The sequence below is a fragment of the Gossypium raimondii genome, chromosome 11, assembly GCF_025698545.1.
Source record: "Gossypium raimondii isolate GPD5lz chromosome 11, ASM2569854v1, whole genome shotgun sequence".
NCBI lineage: Eukaryota > Viridiplantae > Streptophyta > Magnoliopsida > Malvales > Malvaceae > Gossypium > Gossypium raimondii.
The window spans coordinates 49,288,611-49,304,211 of record NC_068575.1 but is presented as its reverse complement, the minus strand read 5'-3'; the positions used below and the strand labels follow the sequence as shown (position 1 = coordinate 49,304,211).

At 30.8% G+C, this 15,601-nt stretch overlaps 1 protein-coding gene across 1 annotated transcript; it reads right to left on the bottom strand.

The window, feature by feature from the left end:
- Positions 1-9,537: 9,537 nt before the first annotated feature.
- LOC105803384 (glucose-1-phosphate adenylyltransferase small subunit, chloroplastic/amyloplastic) lies at positions 9,538-12,643 on the bottom strand. Its single transcript, XM_012635534.2, has 9 exons — positions 12,297-12,643; positions 11,897-12,193; positions 11,543-11,812; positions 11,244-11,423; positions 10,654-10,757; positions 10,457-10,568; positions 10,221-10,319; positions 10,001-10,120; positions 9,538-9,800 (listed from the first exon to the last, which is right to left on the bottom strand). The coding sequence occupies exons 1-9, from the start codon at positions 12,552-12,554 to the stop codon at positions 9,684-9,686; spliced, it is 1,557 nt and encodes a 518-aa protein (XP_012490988.1). The 5' UTR covers positions 12,555-12,643; the 3' UTR covers positions 9,538-9,683.
- Between the last annotated feature and the right edge of the window lie 2,958 nt (positions 12,644-15,601).

Genomic DNA, 15,601 nt, shown 5'->3' with positions numbered 1-15,601 from the left:
GTGTGGTTGTAGTGATTTATTGTGCTATTAAATTACAATTGAGAGATATTCTGGCTAGGAAAGACCTGGTACTTAAGCGATCCTTGTGATCCACCTCTCTTTCCTGGGAATTGAACTTAGTGTGATCTTTTAGTACATTAATCTTATTCTTTTACACGCTTCCGAAGTTCCGCACAACATATATTTTTATTTTGAGATAAATCTCAAAATAGCACATGAACTTTGATCAAATGTATAATATTATAATATAAACTTTCATTTTATGTATGAAATTTCCATTCGATTCAATTTTCACAAATCACTAACATAAATTATCAATGTAGAACTATTTTGCATTTACATAATATTGTATATAAAAATAATTATATTTATCTAATATATAAAAAATTGATACATTTATTTCTTTAAATATACGCCGTTGAATCAAAATAAAATATTCATTTATATATTTATCAAATCAAAATTCATGTATAAATTTGAGATCTGCCCTTTTATTTTATCCTTTTTAAAAGCTATAAGCGACTAATTAGTTAATGTGTAAAGACCACCTAACTTAAAAATTATTTATTAGTTTTATTTTTGCCCAATTTTTGATAAAGTTGAGGCTTATTGTTCTTCTTATTATTACCAACCAACCAAATGAATGAATGTTTTAAAACCTTATGAATTCCTTTGTTGAAGTAAAATAAAATATATTTAAGATTATAAAATATTTTAAATATTAAATAATGTTAATACTATAATTCATATATAGATAATTATTTGATACACACGGTGTGAATCTAGAAAATTTTTTAGAATGGGCCAAATTTGAAAATGACTAAACATTATTTTTTTTTTCAAAATATAATTTTATCATATATAAAAATTTATAATTTAATAATTTTTAAAGGGTTTGAAATGTTAATTTCCAATTTTTGGGTTGGGATCCTTGCTTGCCTCTTTTGCATGTGCTCTTGGATTCCTTAGCGGCGAAATTTTCTAACTTCACAATTAAGGTTAAGAGGCCATCATGTGTCTCATTTATATCTTTTTTTAATTATTATTTTAATATCAATTAATAACACTGTCTACCTATTAACTTCATTTGTGGAGGTAAAAACTCTACTGTTTGTATATAAAATAATTATCCTTAATATTTTGAAAATAAAAAATATTTTGTACACTGCCATTGAAATTTTTAAACTCTACATGCGGGGTTGAGATAATGGCAAGTGTCTAATAGAGTACACTAAAATCTTAAATATATATATCTATATATATATATAAAAGAAATGAGACATACAACAATTTTTAATTTTGCTTATGTAGTTGAAAACACACACAGTCAATATACCAAATACTAACCTATTAAAATTGGATGAGTATTTAATACATGAGTAGTTTACTTTTTTATTCCACAATCAACTTTAAAAATTGTCATGCGTCTTTTCTTTTAAATATTTATTTTAAATTTTTACTATAAACATTTGTCAATCTCTTAATCCTAAAAGCTCTCTGACAATGTACCAAATAAATTTTCTTAAAATTTTATTAAAATATTGAGCTAATAAAATTAAAACGATTATATATCAAATTTAACTTACAAAATTATAAATTTAAAAAAATAGAATTAAACGTAAAAAGAAAGTAATATTAGAAAAATATTTTTAGCAGAAAATAATAATTATTTTATATTCTTTTAGAATACAAATATAATACAATCATAAATCGAGTTTAAATAAATATAGAGTAGAATTAGATTAATGTAAATTATAACCGAACAAGTATAAATATATTTTAAGTAAGGATACGTTTTAATAATATTGATTAAAGTAAATATATACTTTTTTTTCAAATATTATTATTATTTTAAATATACACAAATAACCCGTACATCGCACATAAATGTATATATTCTCTAAATTACTGTAAATAAAGCCTAGTTTAAAAGCTTTCATCTCATTTTCCAAATTATCAAAGGACCGGTCATGAGCTGTAGGCTTTAGATATTAATTTAATCTGGAACTTTTGGTTTTTCTTTTTTTTTTCTCAAATAGTTATCGAAAGCCATTCATATAGTGAAAAAGAAAAACAACTATTTATTTTTCTTTTTTATACTAATATTGTTGTGGAAAATTATCTTTCTTACAAATAGTTCTATTTTCATTTTTTGTATTGGGTGTAGTTGTAAGTCACATTACAGTTTTAAAGAGAGCATTTAGATGAAAAGGGAAACCATAAACAGTAGAAGAATTAATTTTCATGAATTGTAAATAAGCAATGTAGATGATAGAAGGAGCACGTATGGAGGATGCTTCTATTTGGGATCAAACTTGGTACCTTATAGCATAGCAAGAAGCAAGCTTCAATTTCCTTATCAACAACTGAAGTTGAATACATTAATGTCAGTAGTTGTTGTGCTCTTTGGAATTGCATCACCATTTCATTCAAGAGCCTGTTGAAAATGTCATTGTTGAATTCAAGTATTTTGTCTATTCAACATCAACTGGTCGAACTCTTCACCAAACCTCTTAATTTAGCCACATTTAAAGCTTTAAGAAGCTCAGTTACTGTTTGTTGAGTTTCAAACTTGATCCAAACGCCACTCTTAGATGTCAGTTTACCTTAAAGGTTATGTTTTGGTGTTTCATGGCTCGAAAATTTCAATTTTGGAGGGAAAATTTTCCTTATATTTTACCTTCCAAAAATTGAGAGGGAAAAGCAAAAATGATTTAATCTTAGAAATTTAGGTATTTAATACCCTGATTAAATAGAAAGATGTAAAACCTATAAAGTTAAACTTCAGTGAATCTTGAATACATGAACGAAACACAAACTCAAACAGAAAAACGAAGCAATAGGACAATATTTCAATACGTGTATCAATCCACTATCTTTAAGGTTCTATTTTTCCCCACCTATACTCGGTGTGCAAATGAGTTTCAAGCAAATGAATCTTGAGGATACAATAAAACCCGGTGCCTATTTACGTTTTGCACAGACGGTAATAGTCCACTAAGCACTGATTAGAGTATAACAAGAAAATCAATTTCTATAAAAATTTCTGCAATAATTTTTTATAAAACAATCTAATAATAGTAAAAGACGAAAGAAGAATAGAAAGAACTTTTTGAGAATTTTTGGTACATCTTTAAAATGAAATCCACTTCTATTTATAGTAACTCTCATGTCTCTTCCTAAAGACATAACTTCTAATAGGTGTCTTTGAATAATCACATCTTTAAAAAGACATAATTATTCAACTGATATCTCATAACTATTCAAGTAATATTATTTGTATAATTATAATTCTTTGTCAAAAATCAAGTGATATAACTCTTGATCAATAATCATAAGACATTACACCCTTTCATTTATAGTTATTAGAACACTATAAAAATTTGAAAATGTTCTACAATCTCCCTCGTTTTTAAAATATTTTAGATTTTGATAATCCTGGAAATCAATTTGCATAAATGAATGTGTCTTACGGTTGAACCTTCACTTAGTCAAAACATGTTAAAGTTAATCGAAATTGCATGGTAGACTAATCTTTGAACCAACTATTCTATTTAATTAATTGAACACATCTCATTCAATGATTTCAACACCGATCAATGCATAGTATCTAGGGACACTATTATGGCCATGTGTCTGTGTCCTCTTTTCATGAGTGTTGTTAGAGCCAAGCCCTTGAGCTCCTAGAAGCAGCCACACTTCACACTCACAATGGTAGATCCCATCAAGAGTGTTCCTGTAGTTATAACACTCCAACATATTTATGTCATGGGTCCATTAAGAGTACATTACACATCCTTCCCTTATCATTATGGGTACCTAGCACTTTAATTTTAGAATGGATTTATTTATAGTGCTAGCACTCACATACTAATCTATTGTAATTTGATATGTCAAATTAGGCTCTCCATTGAGCTTAATGAGCTTATTTTCAAGCAAACTAGTTGTCTTTTCTTTACTTTTGTTGATTTTTAGTTTTTGTTGCTAATAAATTGTTTTTGTGAGTTTTATGCCCTTTTTGAGATCCAAATTGGTCAAACGTGTCATGGGGGACCTAACGATGTAATTGAATTAGTGTAGGAAGTCAGAAATGGCCCAAATGTGAAGAAATCATCTTTAGAAAGGGGTATCACGACACTGAGCCATAGAGGTTGTGATACCAATGACAATGCTAAAGTGAAAGCAATTGAGGTAAACTTCAGTGATATCGCGATACCAAGGATGGTTATTGCAATCCCAAGACCCCCCATGACTTCCAAGTGCGATAGTGCTTGGGGTATTACAATACCTCTGCCTGACGAGACAAAACATGACTATAGAAGTATTTCTTATCCAACACCAACTCCAATCAATTGGACGTTTAAGGGCATTTTGGTCTAATTTCTTGTGTTGTAATAAGATAAAAAACCACTTTTGGCTGAGAAGAAAGGTGGTTGTTTTACTTTATTTTTCTTTCATCTTTTTAGCTTTGTAGTTGTCTTCTTCAAGTTATCTCTAGGGTTTTAGTTACTTTTCTGGTTTTAGTCAAGTTGGTAGTTAGTTAGTTAAGTTTACTGTAGCTTGGTCTTATTTTCTATTTAGTAATCAAAACTCTCTTGTATTTTCATTTTAATCTCAAGCTCTTAATATATATATCAACTTCATTTTCTTTTAAAGCATAAAATTTGATCTCGATAGTATTTCTAACCTCCATTGTTGCCTAAATCCTCTCTTTCAAACATTCATCAAGAAATTATTAAGCTTTCTTAACCCTATTTCTTGTGCTTAATCTATTGTGTGATTTGATTGTTTATTGGTTGTTGTTTGTTTAGAAATGATGTTAGGTAACTAAGTTTATGGTGATATCTCATAAATATTCAAGTAATATTACTTGTATAATTATAATTCCTTGTCAAAAATCAAGTGATATAACTCTTGATCAATAACCAAAAGACATTATACCCTTTCATTTCTAGTTATTGGAACACTATAAATATTTGAAAATGTTCCAACACAACCATGTCCAAGACGATAAGAAATGGATCGATTGATTTCTCATCCACCTCATTTAGAAAATGACCCTGTTTTTGAAGTTGGTTTGGACTCTCTCATTGATGTTGTCACCGAACAAGTTAATATTGTTTCTAGAGGGTGAGCAAAATCCGATTCGATTCGATTCGAAAAACTTAATAAAAAATTCAAAATTTGAATTAAATAGTCCGAGTTATTCGGATCAACTAGAATAAAAAAAATCAAAATTTTCAGTTTAACTCGAATATGAATTACACAATTCGAGTTATCCGAAAATCTAAATAAGAAAAGGTAAAATTACATCATTTTGATAAATGACCACCTTTTTTAAAGTTAAAAGTCAAAACCATTAAACTACGTTGTTTTGATAAATGTTTACCCATTAAGTTAAAAGACAAAACCATTATATTGTTTATCTAGTTAAATAATATTATACTTCATCTAGTTAAATAATCAATCCATGTAAAGCAACATTGAGTATAAATAATAGGATTCGCTAACTCGACTCGACCTGGCTTGAAATTTTTTGACTCGATTTGGAAAAATTTCAAATTAAGTTCAGTTGCTAAAATATGATTTGTCAACTCGACTAACTCAAAATTTTTTGACTCAATTTGACTCGACTCAATCAAATGTTCACCCCTAATTGTTCCGCTTGATACTTCCCATGATTCAACTACTTCTGAAATTGTTGATAATTCTGCTGAAAATTTTGTGACCAATATTGTTGAACCTAATATTGGTCGTTTTGATAATGTGGATTTGAAGGATGGCTCTGTTGATCCTCTTGTGTCCAATCCTACACCTGGCTTAGCTCTTGAAAATTCTCAGGAACTAGATGTTGTAATAACATCAGCCACAACTACTCGTGTGATTAGGGGTGTTACAAGAAGGAAAAACAAGGGCTGCTACAACAAAAGTGATTAACGCTATTTATGTCTTTTAGGTTAGGTTGTCAAGACATAAAAATAAAAATCTACTTGAAAATATAAATTAGTATATAAGTATAGAGTCTGAAAATAACTTTATTTTTTAAATAAAAATAAAAAAATAAACATAATGGGGGTTTTAGAAAATAAAAAAACTTGTCAAAGAAAGCAATAATTAAAAGTTGAGGAAAAATCATTCAAATAAAGCTTTAGCCAACAATAAAATCTTTATTTTGTCGAAACCTCTTTTTTGGAAATTGACTTTTATTTTTTCAAAGAACTAAAATGTAGTCGCTACCAATATTTTTTATTAGGTGTAATCGGGTCACCTCAAATAATTTTAACCATCTTTATAAAAGATTAGATTTTCCTAAAACGATAATTTTTAGTCTACGAAATCCAAGAACGTAGGTTCGATAGCCGGTTATGTACGATGAAGGATTAGCACCCTTATAACGCCCAAAATTGGTACCTAGTTGGTTACTCAATGTTTTGATGTCAAAAATTGAAAATTCGAAGCAAATTTAAAATACGATCCCTCTTTGCATGATAAAATATCGCTCAACTAAATTAATTTTCACGAAAATGCCTTATTTCAAGTTAATCGAGAAGAGAAGATCATGCCCCGTAAATTAGGACACGGTGCCTCAAATTCTCGAAATCAAGAATAATCACCATTTAACCATTACTTAAATTTTGTTTTTTATTTTAAATAGGGTATTCGGTTATTTCAGTTTTAAGAAGATGCCATACCCCATAAATTAGGAGCACGACTCTTCGAATCTCAAAAATAACGAACATTACCTTAGTTTTAAATGTTTCATGTTAGGTGGAACGAATATGACCCTTTTTAAAAAAAAATGATATATATATATATATATATATTTTTAACACGTTTAGGCCTAGCAAACGGGTGGATATATTTGAACATGACATGGTGATTGAGCGAGAGTGAAATAAAATAATAAAATGATGATGTTAAAACGATAAATAAACGAATGAATAAATAAATAAGTAGATAAAGAAGAATAAGAAGATAAAACCAAAGAAATGCTATACTAATATGCATCTATAATGATAATAAAACAAAAATTAAGCGACAATTATGTTGTGATAACTACCATAGTACTAATATGTATAAATAAAATAATAATGATAATAACAAAGATAAAATAAAATAAAATATATAAATTTTAAATGCTAAATAAATGATGTAGTAATAAAGAAGCAAAGCTAACCGAAATATGGATTAAATCGAGATTCAAGCAAAGTTTAAAGCATAAATCACAAAAAAAAAAAGGAAAGGGGGCAACAAATGTGCAAATAAAAGGAAAAAAAATATCAATTTTAAATATAATAAAGGATAAATAAATAAATGAATAAATAAATAAATTTTATAAATGGTTGAAATTAAATAAATAAATGACTGAATCATAATTTAAACAAAATTAAAAGTACAAACCATAATAAAATAAATAAATTAAAATAATAAAACATAATAAAGGACTAAAATAAAATGTGCTAAAAAGGATAGGGACCAAATGAGTAATTATTCTAAGCCCCAGGACACGTGTCATCCCCTAAACGGGTCCACAATGTTCCAGGGACTAAATCGCACAAAAAACAAAACAAAAGGGGTGAAAATAAAAGAATAATAAGTAGCAGGACAAAATTGAAAAGTGGCAAAAACGAGGAAGGACTAAACCAACAATTAGACCCTCTTTTAAAAAAAACACACGAATCCTGTTAGGGTCGGGTCGGGTTGGCGGGTCGGCTTCAAAACGACGCCGTTTTGGCGTCTAAAACTTAAGCCCAAAAGACGCCGTTTTATAAGGCTATATAAATAAAACAGTGTTTTAAAAAATTTCATTTTTCCTATTTCTAAAAAAAAATAAAGAAGTCACCTTTGAAAATTTTCTTTGTAAGTTATTTTTTTTTGATTGCTTCGTGTGTATCGTACATAGTTTTTTTTTTTTTGGCTTTTATAGCCGAATGCATTACACTATTTTTTAATGTTTTTACTACTGTTCTTTGCGTGTTCTTGGTTCTGTTCTTGTTCTTTCTTTTTGCAGTGTCCTGGCCGTGCAATGATGATTTTAGCGATGAGGCATCGAGCCTCGGTGTGGCCCTTGGCAAAAGTGAAGGCGGCGACGCGCAATAACCCTAGGGTTTCTATCTTTTCTGCAAACAATTTAGGTTTTGGGGCTTATCAGGGTTTGGGCTTGTAAGTTAGGTTGTATTTTGGACTTTTTAATTGGGTTTGTAAATTTTTATTTTTATTATTTTTTTGGTTTCTGTTTGGGCCCGGGCTAAATTGGCCTATTACATATTTGATTCATAAATCCAATCATCGATGCAATAATATCTTCAATGCTTTTAATTAATTAGTTTTAGTTGCTGACTCAACGCTAAACACCCAATCTCATTTTACCCATTTGATAATCAAGAGGTAACTTGTTTGAAATTGTTTCCCTTGCCAATCAATAACCTTGTAACTTAACGTTCAAGGTTTAACTTAGCTAAGAATGAGAAAAATCTAATTTAACCAACAAATTCACCTGAATGAGGTTTCTTTAAGCTATATCACACATCTATACCACATAAACCATGGACTTCGACATACACAATGTTGCAGTTTGTAACAAGTATTAGAATGAATTAAACAATTATAGATTTAATTATTCTAATTTATTAAATCTTGCTGAATATTCAACAAACTTAAACAATTATAATTCAATAAAAGATATACAGATACTAAAGAACAAAGAAATATTAAGAACATATTAGATCTCAAAATTTTATAAAATCAAACTTTGAAAAAAGAGTTTAACAAGTCTCAAAACATCTTATTTATGTTGTCTAAATAACCTAAATCAATTGTATCTAAAAATGAATATAAAATATTTATAAATTAATTAAAAAGTTTATAATTTTTTATAACTGTTAATTCGAACGCTTGAGTTCATAAATTTATCATTTGTAGACAAAGCAATTATTTAATAGAATTATAATTGAGAAAAAATAACTATTATATTATACAAATATGAAAATTTATAAATTGGTTAAAAACTTGCAAAAGATATTGAATTTTTCTTAAATTTGTGTAGCTTTTAAACAGTATAGTAATTAATTCCACAAAATAACATCCAAATATATAATTTAATTTATTCAGGTGTTATTTTGGGTACGAGAGACACCCAACATCCAAAGCCTGGAATTCATTAAATTGCAGTCTATTTACTGAAATATTCACTTCTATTTAACTTAAATTATTTTTAATTATTTATTTTAACGTATTGTAACATTTTATTCATTGAACCGTTAATTATCATTAACGGTGTAACACTAAACTAATATGACACGTTAAATCATCTTTTGAAATAAAAATTTTAGGTTAAATAATACAATTTATTCTCATATTTTTTCATTTTGAACAATTTAATTTTTTTATATTCTTTTAACTTTTTTTCTTTTTTCTTTTTTATTTCATTCTCTTCTACTTCTTTATCTGTTATCCTCCATTTTCTATCTCATTTGTTTTCCATTTTTAAATTATACAAATGTGATTAAAATGAAATATGTATTAAACAAAAGTGACTTTTGATAGTTTACCGGCCATCATCGGCTCCATTTCATTTTATTAATATAATTATACCGCAGTAGCTCAAAATATACATTGCTATTGCATTACTTTCTCTATCTAGAAACACTAATGGTGGTTTGCTGTATCATAATGCAATCTTCTCAGATTACAGTTCCACTAGGAATCAAGGCATCCTTGACTACTGTCACAATCCCACTCTTTATGAAATATCCATCGGTTTCCCTTGCCGCTTCTTGCACGTTTTCACTGTTTATGATCTGTAAATACCAAACATTCATTAAACAAATAGTTCCAATCATAACTGCTGCAAAACTTTGTATTTTTCTTCTTTTTTTTTTACTATTGCCACCGACAATTTCATCACAAATTTGGCTCAAGTGGTCAGTGAAACTCATCTCTCTTTCCAAGACTCTGTTGAAACCATAAAAGAAATTAACAAGATAAAATCATGACCTACCTTCACATTGTCTCCAATTCGAGCATTCTTGTCAATAATGGCTCTCTTGATATGTGAATTCTTTCCTATACCAATTGGAACACTGCCCTTTGCAGACAAAAACCTCCTGTCTGCATCAGTCTGGAGAGACAATCGAGGAAATACAGATTACTCATGGTGACTCGCGGATTGAAAATGTATATATATATATATATATATATTAACTCCCAGGTTAAGCTACCTCATAATAATCTGCTCCCATCAGTAAGGTATCTTCTATGATTGCACCCTCGGAGATGCAAGATCGAAGACCAACCACAGAATGGTGAATTTTACAGTTCTGCAATCAACCAAAATATCCGGACCATTAACTACTGAAAGTAGTCTCTAATTCCCATTTAGCCTGTGAACTTTAGTAACCATCTCCAACTAGAAAAAAACCCAAGCAGATTATCAACCTAGCCCCAAGGAACTCACCTTAATAACGCAACCCTCACCGATAACACTATCTGTAACATCAGCATCAAGCATTTTGGATGGTGGCAAATACCGAGGCTGTGTGTAGATTGGAGACGAACGGTCATAGAAGCTGGGCAGAAAGTTCAAAACCATTAAGGCAATTAAATAGATTACCAAGCTAGTCAAATGAGGATGCATTGATGAACTAGAAATACCTGAAATCTGGCACTGGCTTTTTGGTGATTCCCAGATTTGCGTTATAAAATGCCTCAATCGTACCAATGTCCTCCCAGTAGCCATCATACAGGTAAGCTTGCACCTGGATAGGTTAACAAGCAATTAGGCCTCCTAAATTAGTAATTCTATGCGATTAGAAGAAAAATCATTGTAACAAGATAAATGGACCCCGTCATGCAAAAAATTCTAACACCGAAGCTTCGGTCAAGCATACATAATGAACTTACTGTAAGAGTCTAGGGTATGCTCCATGAATGAGAGTACAATTTCACTCAAACTGCTCACAAAATGAATGTATATCTTGGCAATGATCTTATTGTTCAAAACTGTTCATTGCTAGAAACAAGACAAGACCGGATTCAATCTCAAGATTGTTCAAATTCTTACTAATGCTGCAGAAGTGGCTTGGTGAATAAAGAAGTACCAGATAAGATGCCATATATATCAATTGCCAATCTTAAACAAGATAAAAAAGATTGGTTACCATACACTGAAAAGCAAACACACAAACTACCTTACTTTGCACATAAGCCATTCAGAGGGAGGGATCTATGAAAAGTATACTTACCCTCATCCCAATGGAAGTAGCACCTGGAATTATTTCACTTCCAAAATCATTGGCTCCCGGAAACTGGTCTCGAAGAAGATTCAACATCACATCTTTACTCACAACATATATGCCCATGCTAGCAATGAAAGGCATTTCTTTTGCTCTCTCATCATCAAGCCCTAAAATTGTAGTATCAACCTAAAACAACAACATCAAAATCAGAACCAGAATTAGACCTTGAACTGGAACTAGAAGAAAAACAATAACAGCTCCTAACTTCAATACTTCATGTTTGAATCTCAACTGAAGGAGGATACCTGCATAGCTTTTAGTTGGTCGCCTTTTGGTTTCTCAGCGAATTTGATGATTCGTCCTTCTTCGTCAATCTTCATTAAACCAAACGCAGTAGCCCGTTTTTCATCCATCGGCAATGCAGCTACAGTGATGTCGGCATCAGTCTCTCTGTGCGCCTGAATAAACCTTTCATAATCCATTCTATATAAATGGTCCCCAGCAAGAACCAAGAATTCCAAAACATTATGCTCCTCAAACAACCACAAATACTGCCTCACCGCATCCGCTGTCCCCTGCATAATCAAACACAGATCATTTTACAAATCAAAATCCAAAAAGCCAGAAAGAATTTAAAACCCATTTCAGTAGCAACTAACCTGGAACCAGTTCGGGTTCTCAGGACTCTGCTGAGCAGCAAGAACCTCGACGAACCCTTCGTTCTTGTAGCCACCCATGTTGCTAGCATAAGCGCGGGAAAGGTGGCGGTTCAGAGAAGCAGAATTGAATTGAGTCAGAACGTAGATTTTTGATATGTTACTGTTCAAACAATTGCTAACAGGGATGTCGATTAGCCTATAGTTTGCTCCTAATGGAACAGCCGGCTTAGCTCTCTTCTTTGTTAGTGGGTATAGCCTTGTCCCTGCTCCACCTCCCAAAATAATCCCCAAAACACTCTGCCAAAAACAATCAAATTTCCAATTTTCAACAACAACAAAAAAGAAAAAAGTCTCACTTTCGGATCAGACAAAAGATTCAGAGAGATAAGCTAAGACTTACTCGACTAGCGTCGGGGTCAAGACATGTCTGCGAGTTCTTGGAATCTGAAACTGCTTTCGGTGAAACAATTGAAGCAGTCCGTTCCGTTCGGCTACAACCAGTGGCTATTTTGAAAACAAGTTTATCACCGGACAGAGCAGACGCCGAGAACGACAAGCTCCGAGGAGCCGATGACTTACGGCTCGAACAAACTGAAGAAGCATTGAACGAAGCTGTAGAAGGCAACCTCAAATCACCGATGGCAGCCATGCTCACCATTTGTTTTGCCCCGATTTCACTCTAATTGCTACTAAAAGATGCAGGTGGAGTGGCATTTTTAAGGTGGAAAGAGGAAAGGATCTGAAATCGATCACACCTCGGGAATGGATTTGCCATTATTTTTTGATAAAATTACAAGCTTCACCTTCGAAGATAGAGGTGCTCATGGGCCGGGCGGCCCGGCCCTGCCCGACGGCCCGCCCGAAATATGGGCTTGGGTAAAAAATCGAGGCCCGATTAAAAAACGGGTCGGGCCTCGGGCACAACTTTTTTGGCCCGGGCCCGGCCTGAATATAATAAATATTTTTATTATTTTTTATTTTTTAATTTTAAAATACTTTTATTAAATTTTTTAAATTTTAAATTTTTTTAAAATACTTTTTAAATTTTTTTTAATTTTAAAATATTTTTAAAATACTTTTTTAAATTTTTATTTTAATTTTTAAAATAAAATTTTGGTATTTATTTAAAAAAACAGGCCGGGCCGGGCCCGGGCTTATAAATTTTTTCCCGGGCCAGGCATGGGAAAAATTCTAGGTCCATATTTCGGGCTGGGCCAGGCCCGGCCCAAGCCCGGCCCGGCTCATAAGCACCTCTATTAGAAGATGGTTGATTTGTTTCAGAAGAAGGGTGTTATTGTAATTATGTAATAATTAAATTGATATTTTAAAAGACTAAGAATTAATAATTGGGTGGCTGTCATTTCGCAGGCAGACATCGGTCACATGATTATAGCATAGATCAGAGACATTAGACACCGTCCGTTTTATGACTTTTTTTTTCATTTTAAGTAATAAACCAAAAATAAAAAATAAAAAAACCCGTCGAATTTTTTACATAAAAATATAATTATAATATATCATCTATTTAAACAATTATTTTATTAATTCGATTTATATCGATATATTTGAGTATATTACATAGAAATTATAAATAGTTTATAAAATATATTTTTATATTGCAATTCTTTAGAGTATGCATGTGAAAAGTGAAGGCAAAAGAGCATGAATCACGTGTACGCTGATAATTTTTTAAAATTGGTCCACGTGACTTTGCTAGATTTCTTTCATATCATTTTATTATATTAATAATAATGATAATATATGAATAAATATATACATTTCCTGTCAGTTTATACCTCCCAACCGTTTTTCTAGATTGATTACTTAATATCTTAATGTCGAAAAAAAAACTTTAAAGAAATTTAAAATACGATCCTTTCTTAAAAATGACTTGTATAAAATAGGTTGCTTATAAAAAACTCCTAGATAAAAATTGAAAAAAGGATATTCAATTGTTCGAGTTAGATGAGGAAATCGCAACCCAATACGTTAGGGCACCATTTCTCAACATTTCGAACATTGAATATTGCGTTGGTTGTTTTTAAGAAAATCCTCATCTCGAAAAAAACAACGTGTCACATCCAATGCGTTAGGACACGACATATTGAATTCCCAATAATAAGCTTTTATTTATTTATTTTTAAAAAAGTAATCTCGATTATTTAGATTCAACAAAGAAAATCGGAACCCAATACGTTATGGCTCGATTCTCTCGAAGATCCCAAATACCGAGTGTTACTTTTATTTTGAAATTTTTGTTCTTGATAAATTCGAGTAAAATGGATGTAAAATAATGATAATGATGTCAATGTAAATAAAATGATACAAGCAAAACAATAAATAATAAAAACAATCATACGGGCAAGGTAACAAATAATTAGGAACTAAAGTAAGAGACCAAACAATAATAAACATGCAAATAAATGAGCAAAATTAACAACATGATGCAAATATAAAATATATAAACACACACATATATATATAAAACAATGAAAATATGAAAAACATGTGTATGTGTACATATTTGAATTATTATACATTAAAAATTATGTAAGTGTATGTACATACATATATACATATATAATAATCATTAAATATATAAAAGTATATATGTGTAAGTATATATTAGTCGTAAAATGTAAAGAATATATACAAGGTATATTTTGAAAGTATAAAGTATATGTAAGTGTATATATATATTTATGAAAATGAAGTATAGACATATATATAGGTATATATAAATAAAATATAGAAACAAATATGTGTATGTGTCACGGGGCTAGACCTTTCGTCTCGCAAACCGTGCGGCCTTAGGCGATCCGTTCGTCCAAACTCGCCTAAGTCAGCCTTAACTCGAATGAGGATTCCTTAAGAACTCCTCCAAGGCACCAACTTGTATAGCGGAAGCGATTGTGCCAAAAGAAGCTAAGCCAAAGAACAACAGAAAGCCACAGAAAAGAATGCACACAAGGTGTTTGAGTAAATGCTCTCAGAACTCTTATTACTCTTAAGAATTCAGAATACAATGGAATGAGTACAAATGAGGGGGAGGCTCTCTATTTATAGTTGAGCTCCTCCAAAACCGACGGTCAAGATACAATTACATCGACGGATGAGATTTAACCATATCCCTTAATTTTAGGGATTTACAAGATAAGCCTTATCAAATCTAATCTAATCTTTACAAGATATGATTCCCTCTATCTTCTAAGATTAGTTACCATATTAGCCTAAGTTGCCATCTCTTTGCTATCGGGCCAACCAGGCTTTAATCTGACAGGCTTCTCCAATATCTTTTTGAATCGGGCTAGTTCTTGTGGGCCAAATGATCCCCATCTGAGCAACAGACCTCCATTGGATGCATTTGGTGCGCTGGTCACGGGCTTTGAACTGCGGCCCGTGACATATGCATATACATAAAATATACATAGGTATATGTACATATATTATGAAAATAAAGCTAAAATAATAATAAATAAATAAAAGTTAGTTAAGGCATTAATAAGATTGTAATGACTAAATAAATGGGAAATAAAACCAATAACAATGAATAACAATAACGATAATAACATTAAAATAATGAACACAGTCATAAATTACTAAAAAGGACTAAATTAAAATAAAAGCAAAAATACTGGGCAAATTCAAAATAAAAGGGACTAAATTACAAAGCGCGCCAAAAGGGAAGGGATCAAATGGACAAAT

What these genes read in the sequence shown, in the direction of transcription:
- LOC105803384 (XM_012635534.2), bottom strand. Translation starts at nt 12,554, where the DNA reads ATGGTGAGCATGGCTGCCATCGGTGATTTGAGGTTGCCTTCTACAGCT. An exon ending in ACCAACTAAAAGCTATGCAG is followed by an intron (nt 11,424 to 11,542) that starts GTATCCTCCTTC and finishes TTGTTGTTTTAG; the next exon opens with GTTGATACTACAATTTTAGG. An exon ending in GAATTGGAGACAATGTGAAG is followed by an intron (nt 9,801 to 10,000) that starts GTAGGTCATGAT and finishes TGGTATTTACAG; the next exon opens with ATCATAAACAGTGAAAACGT.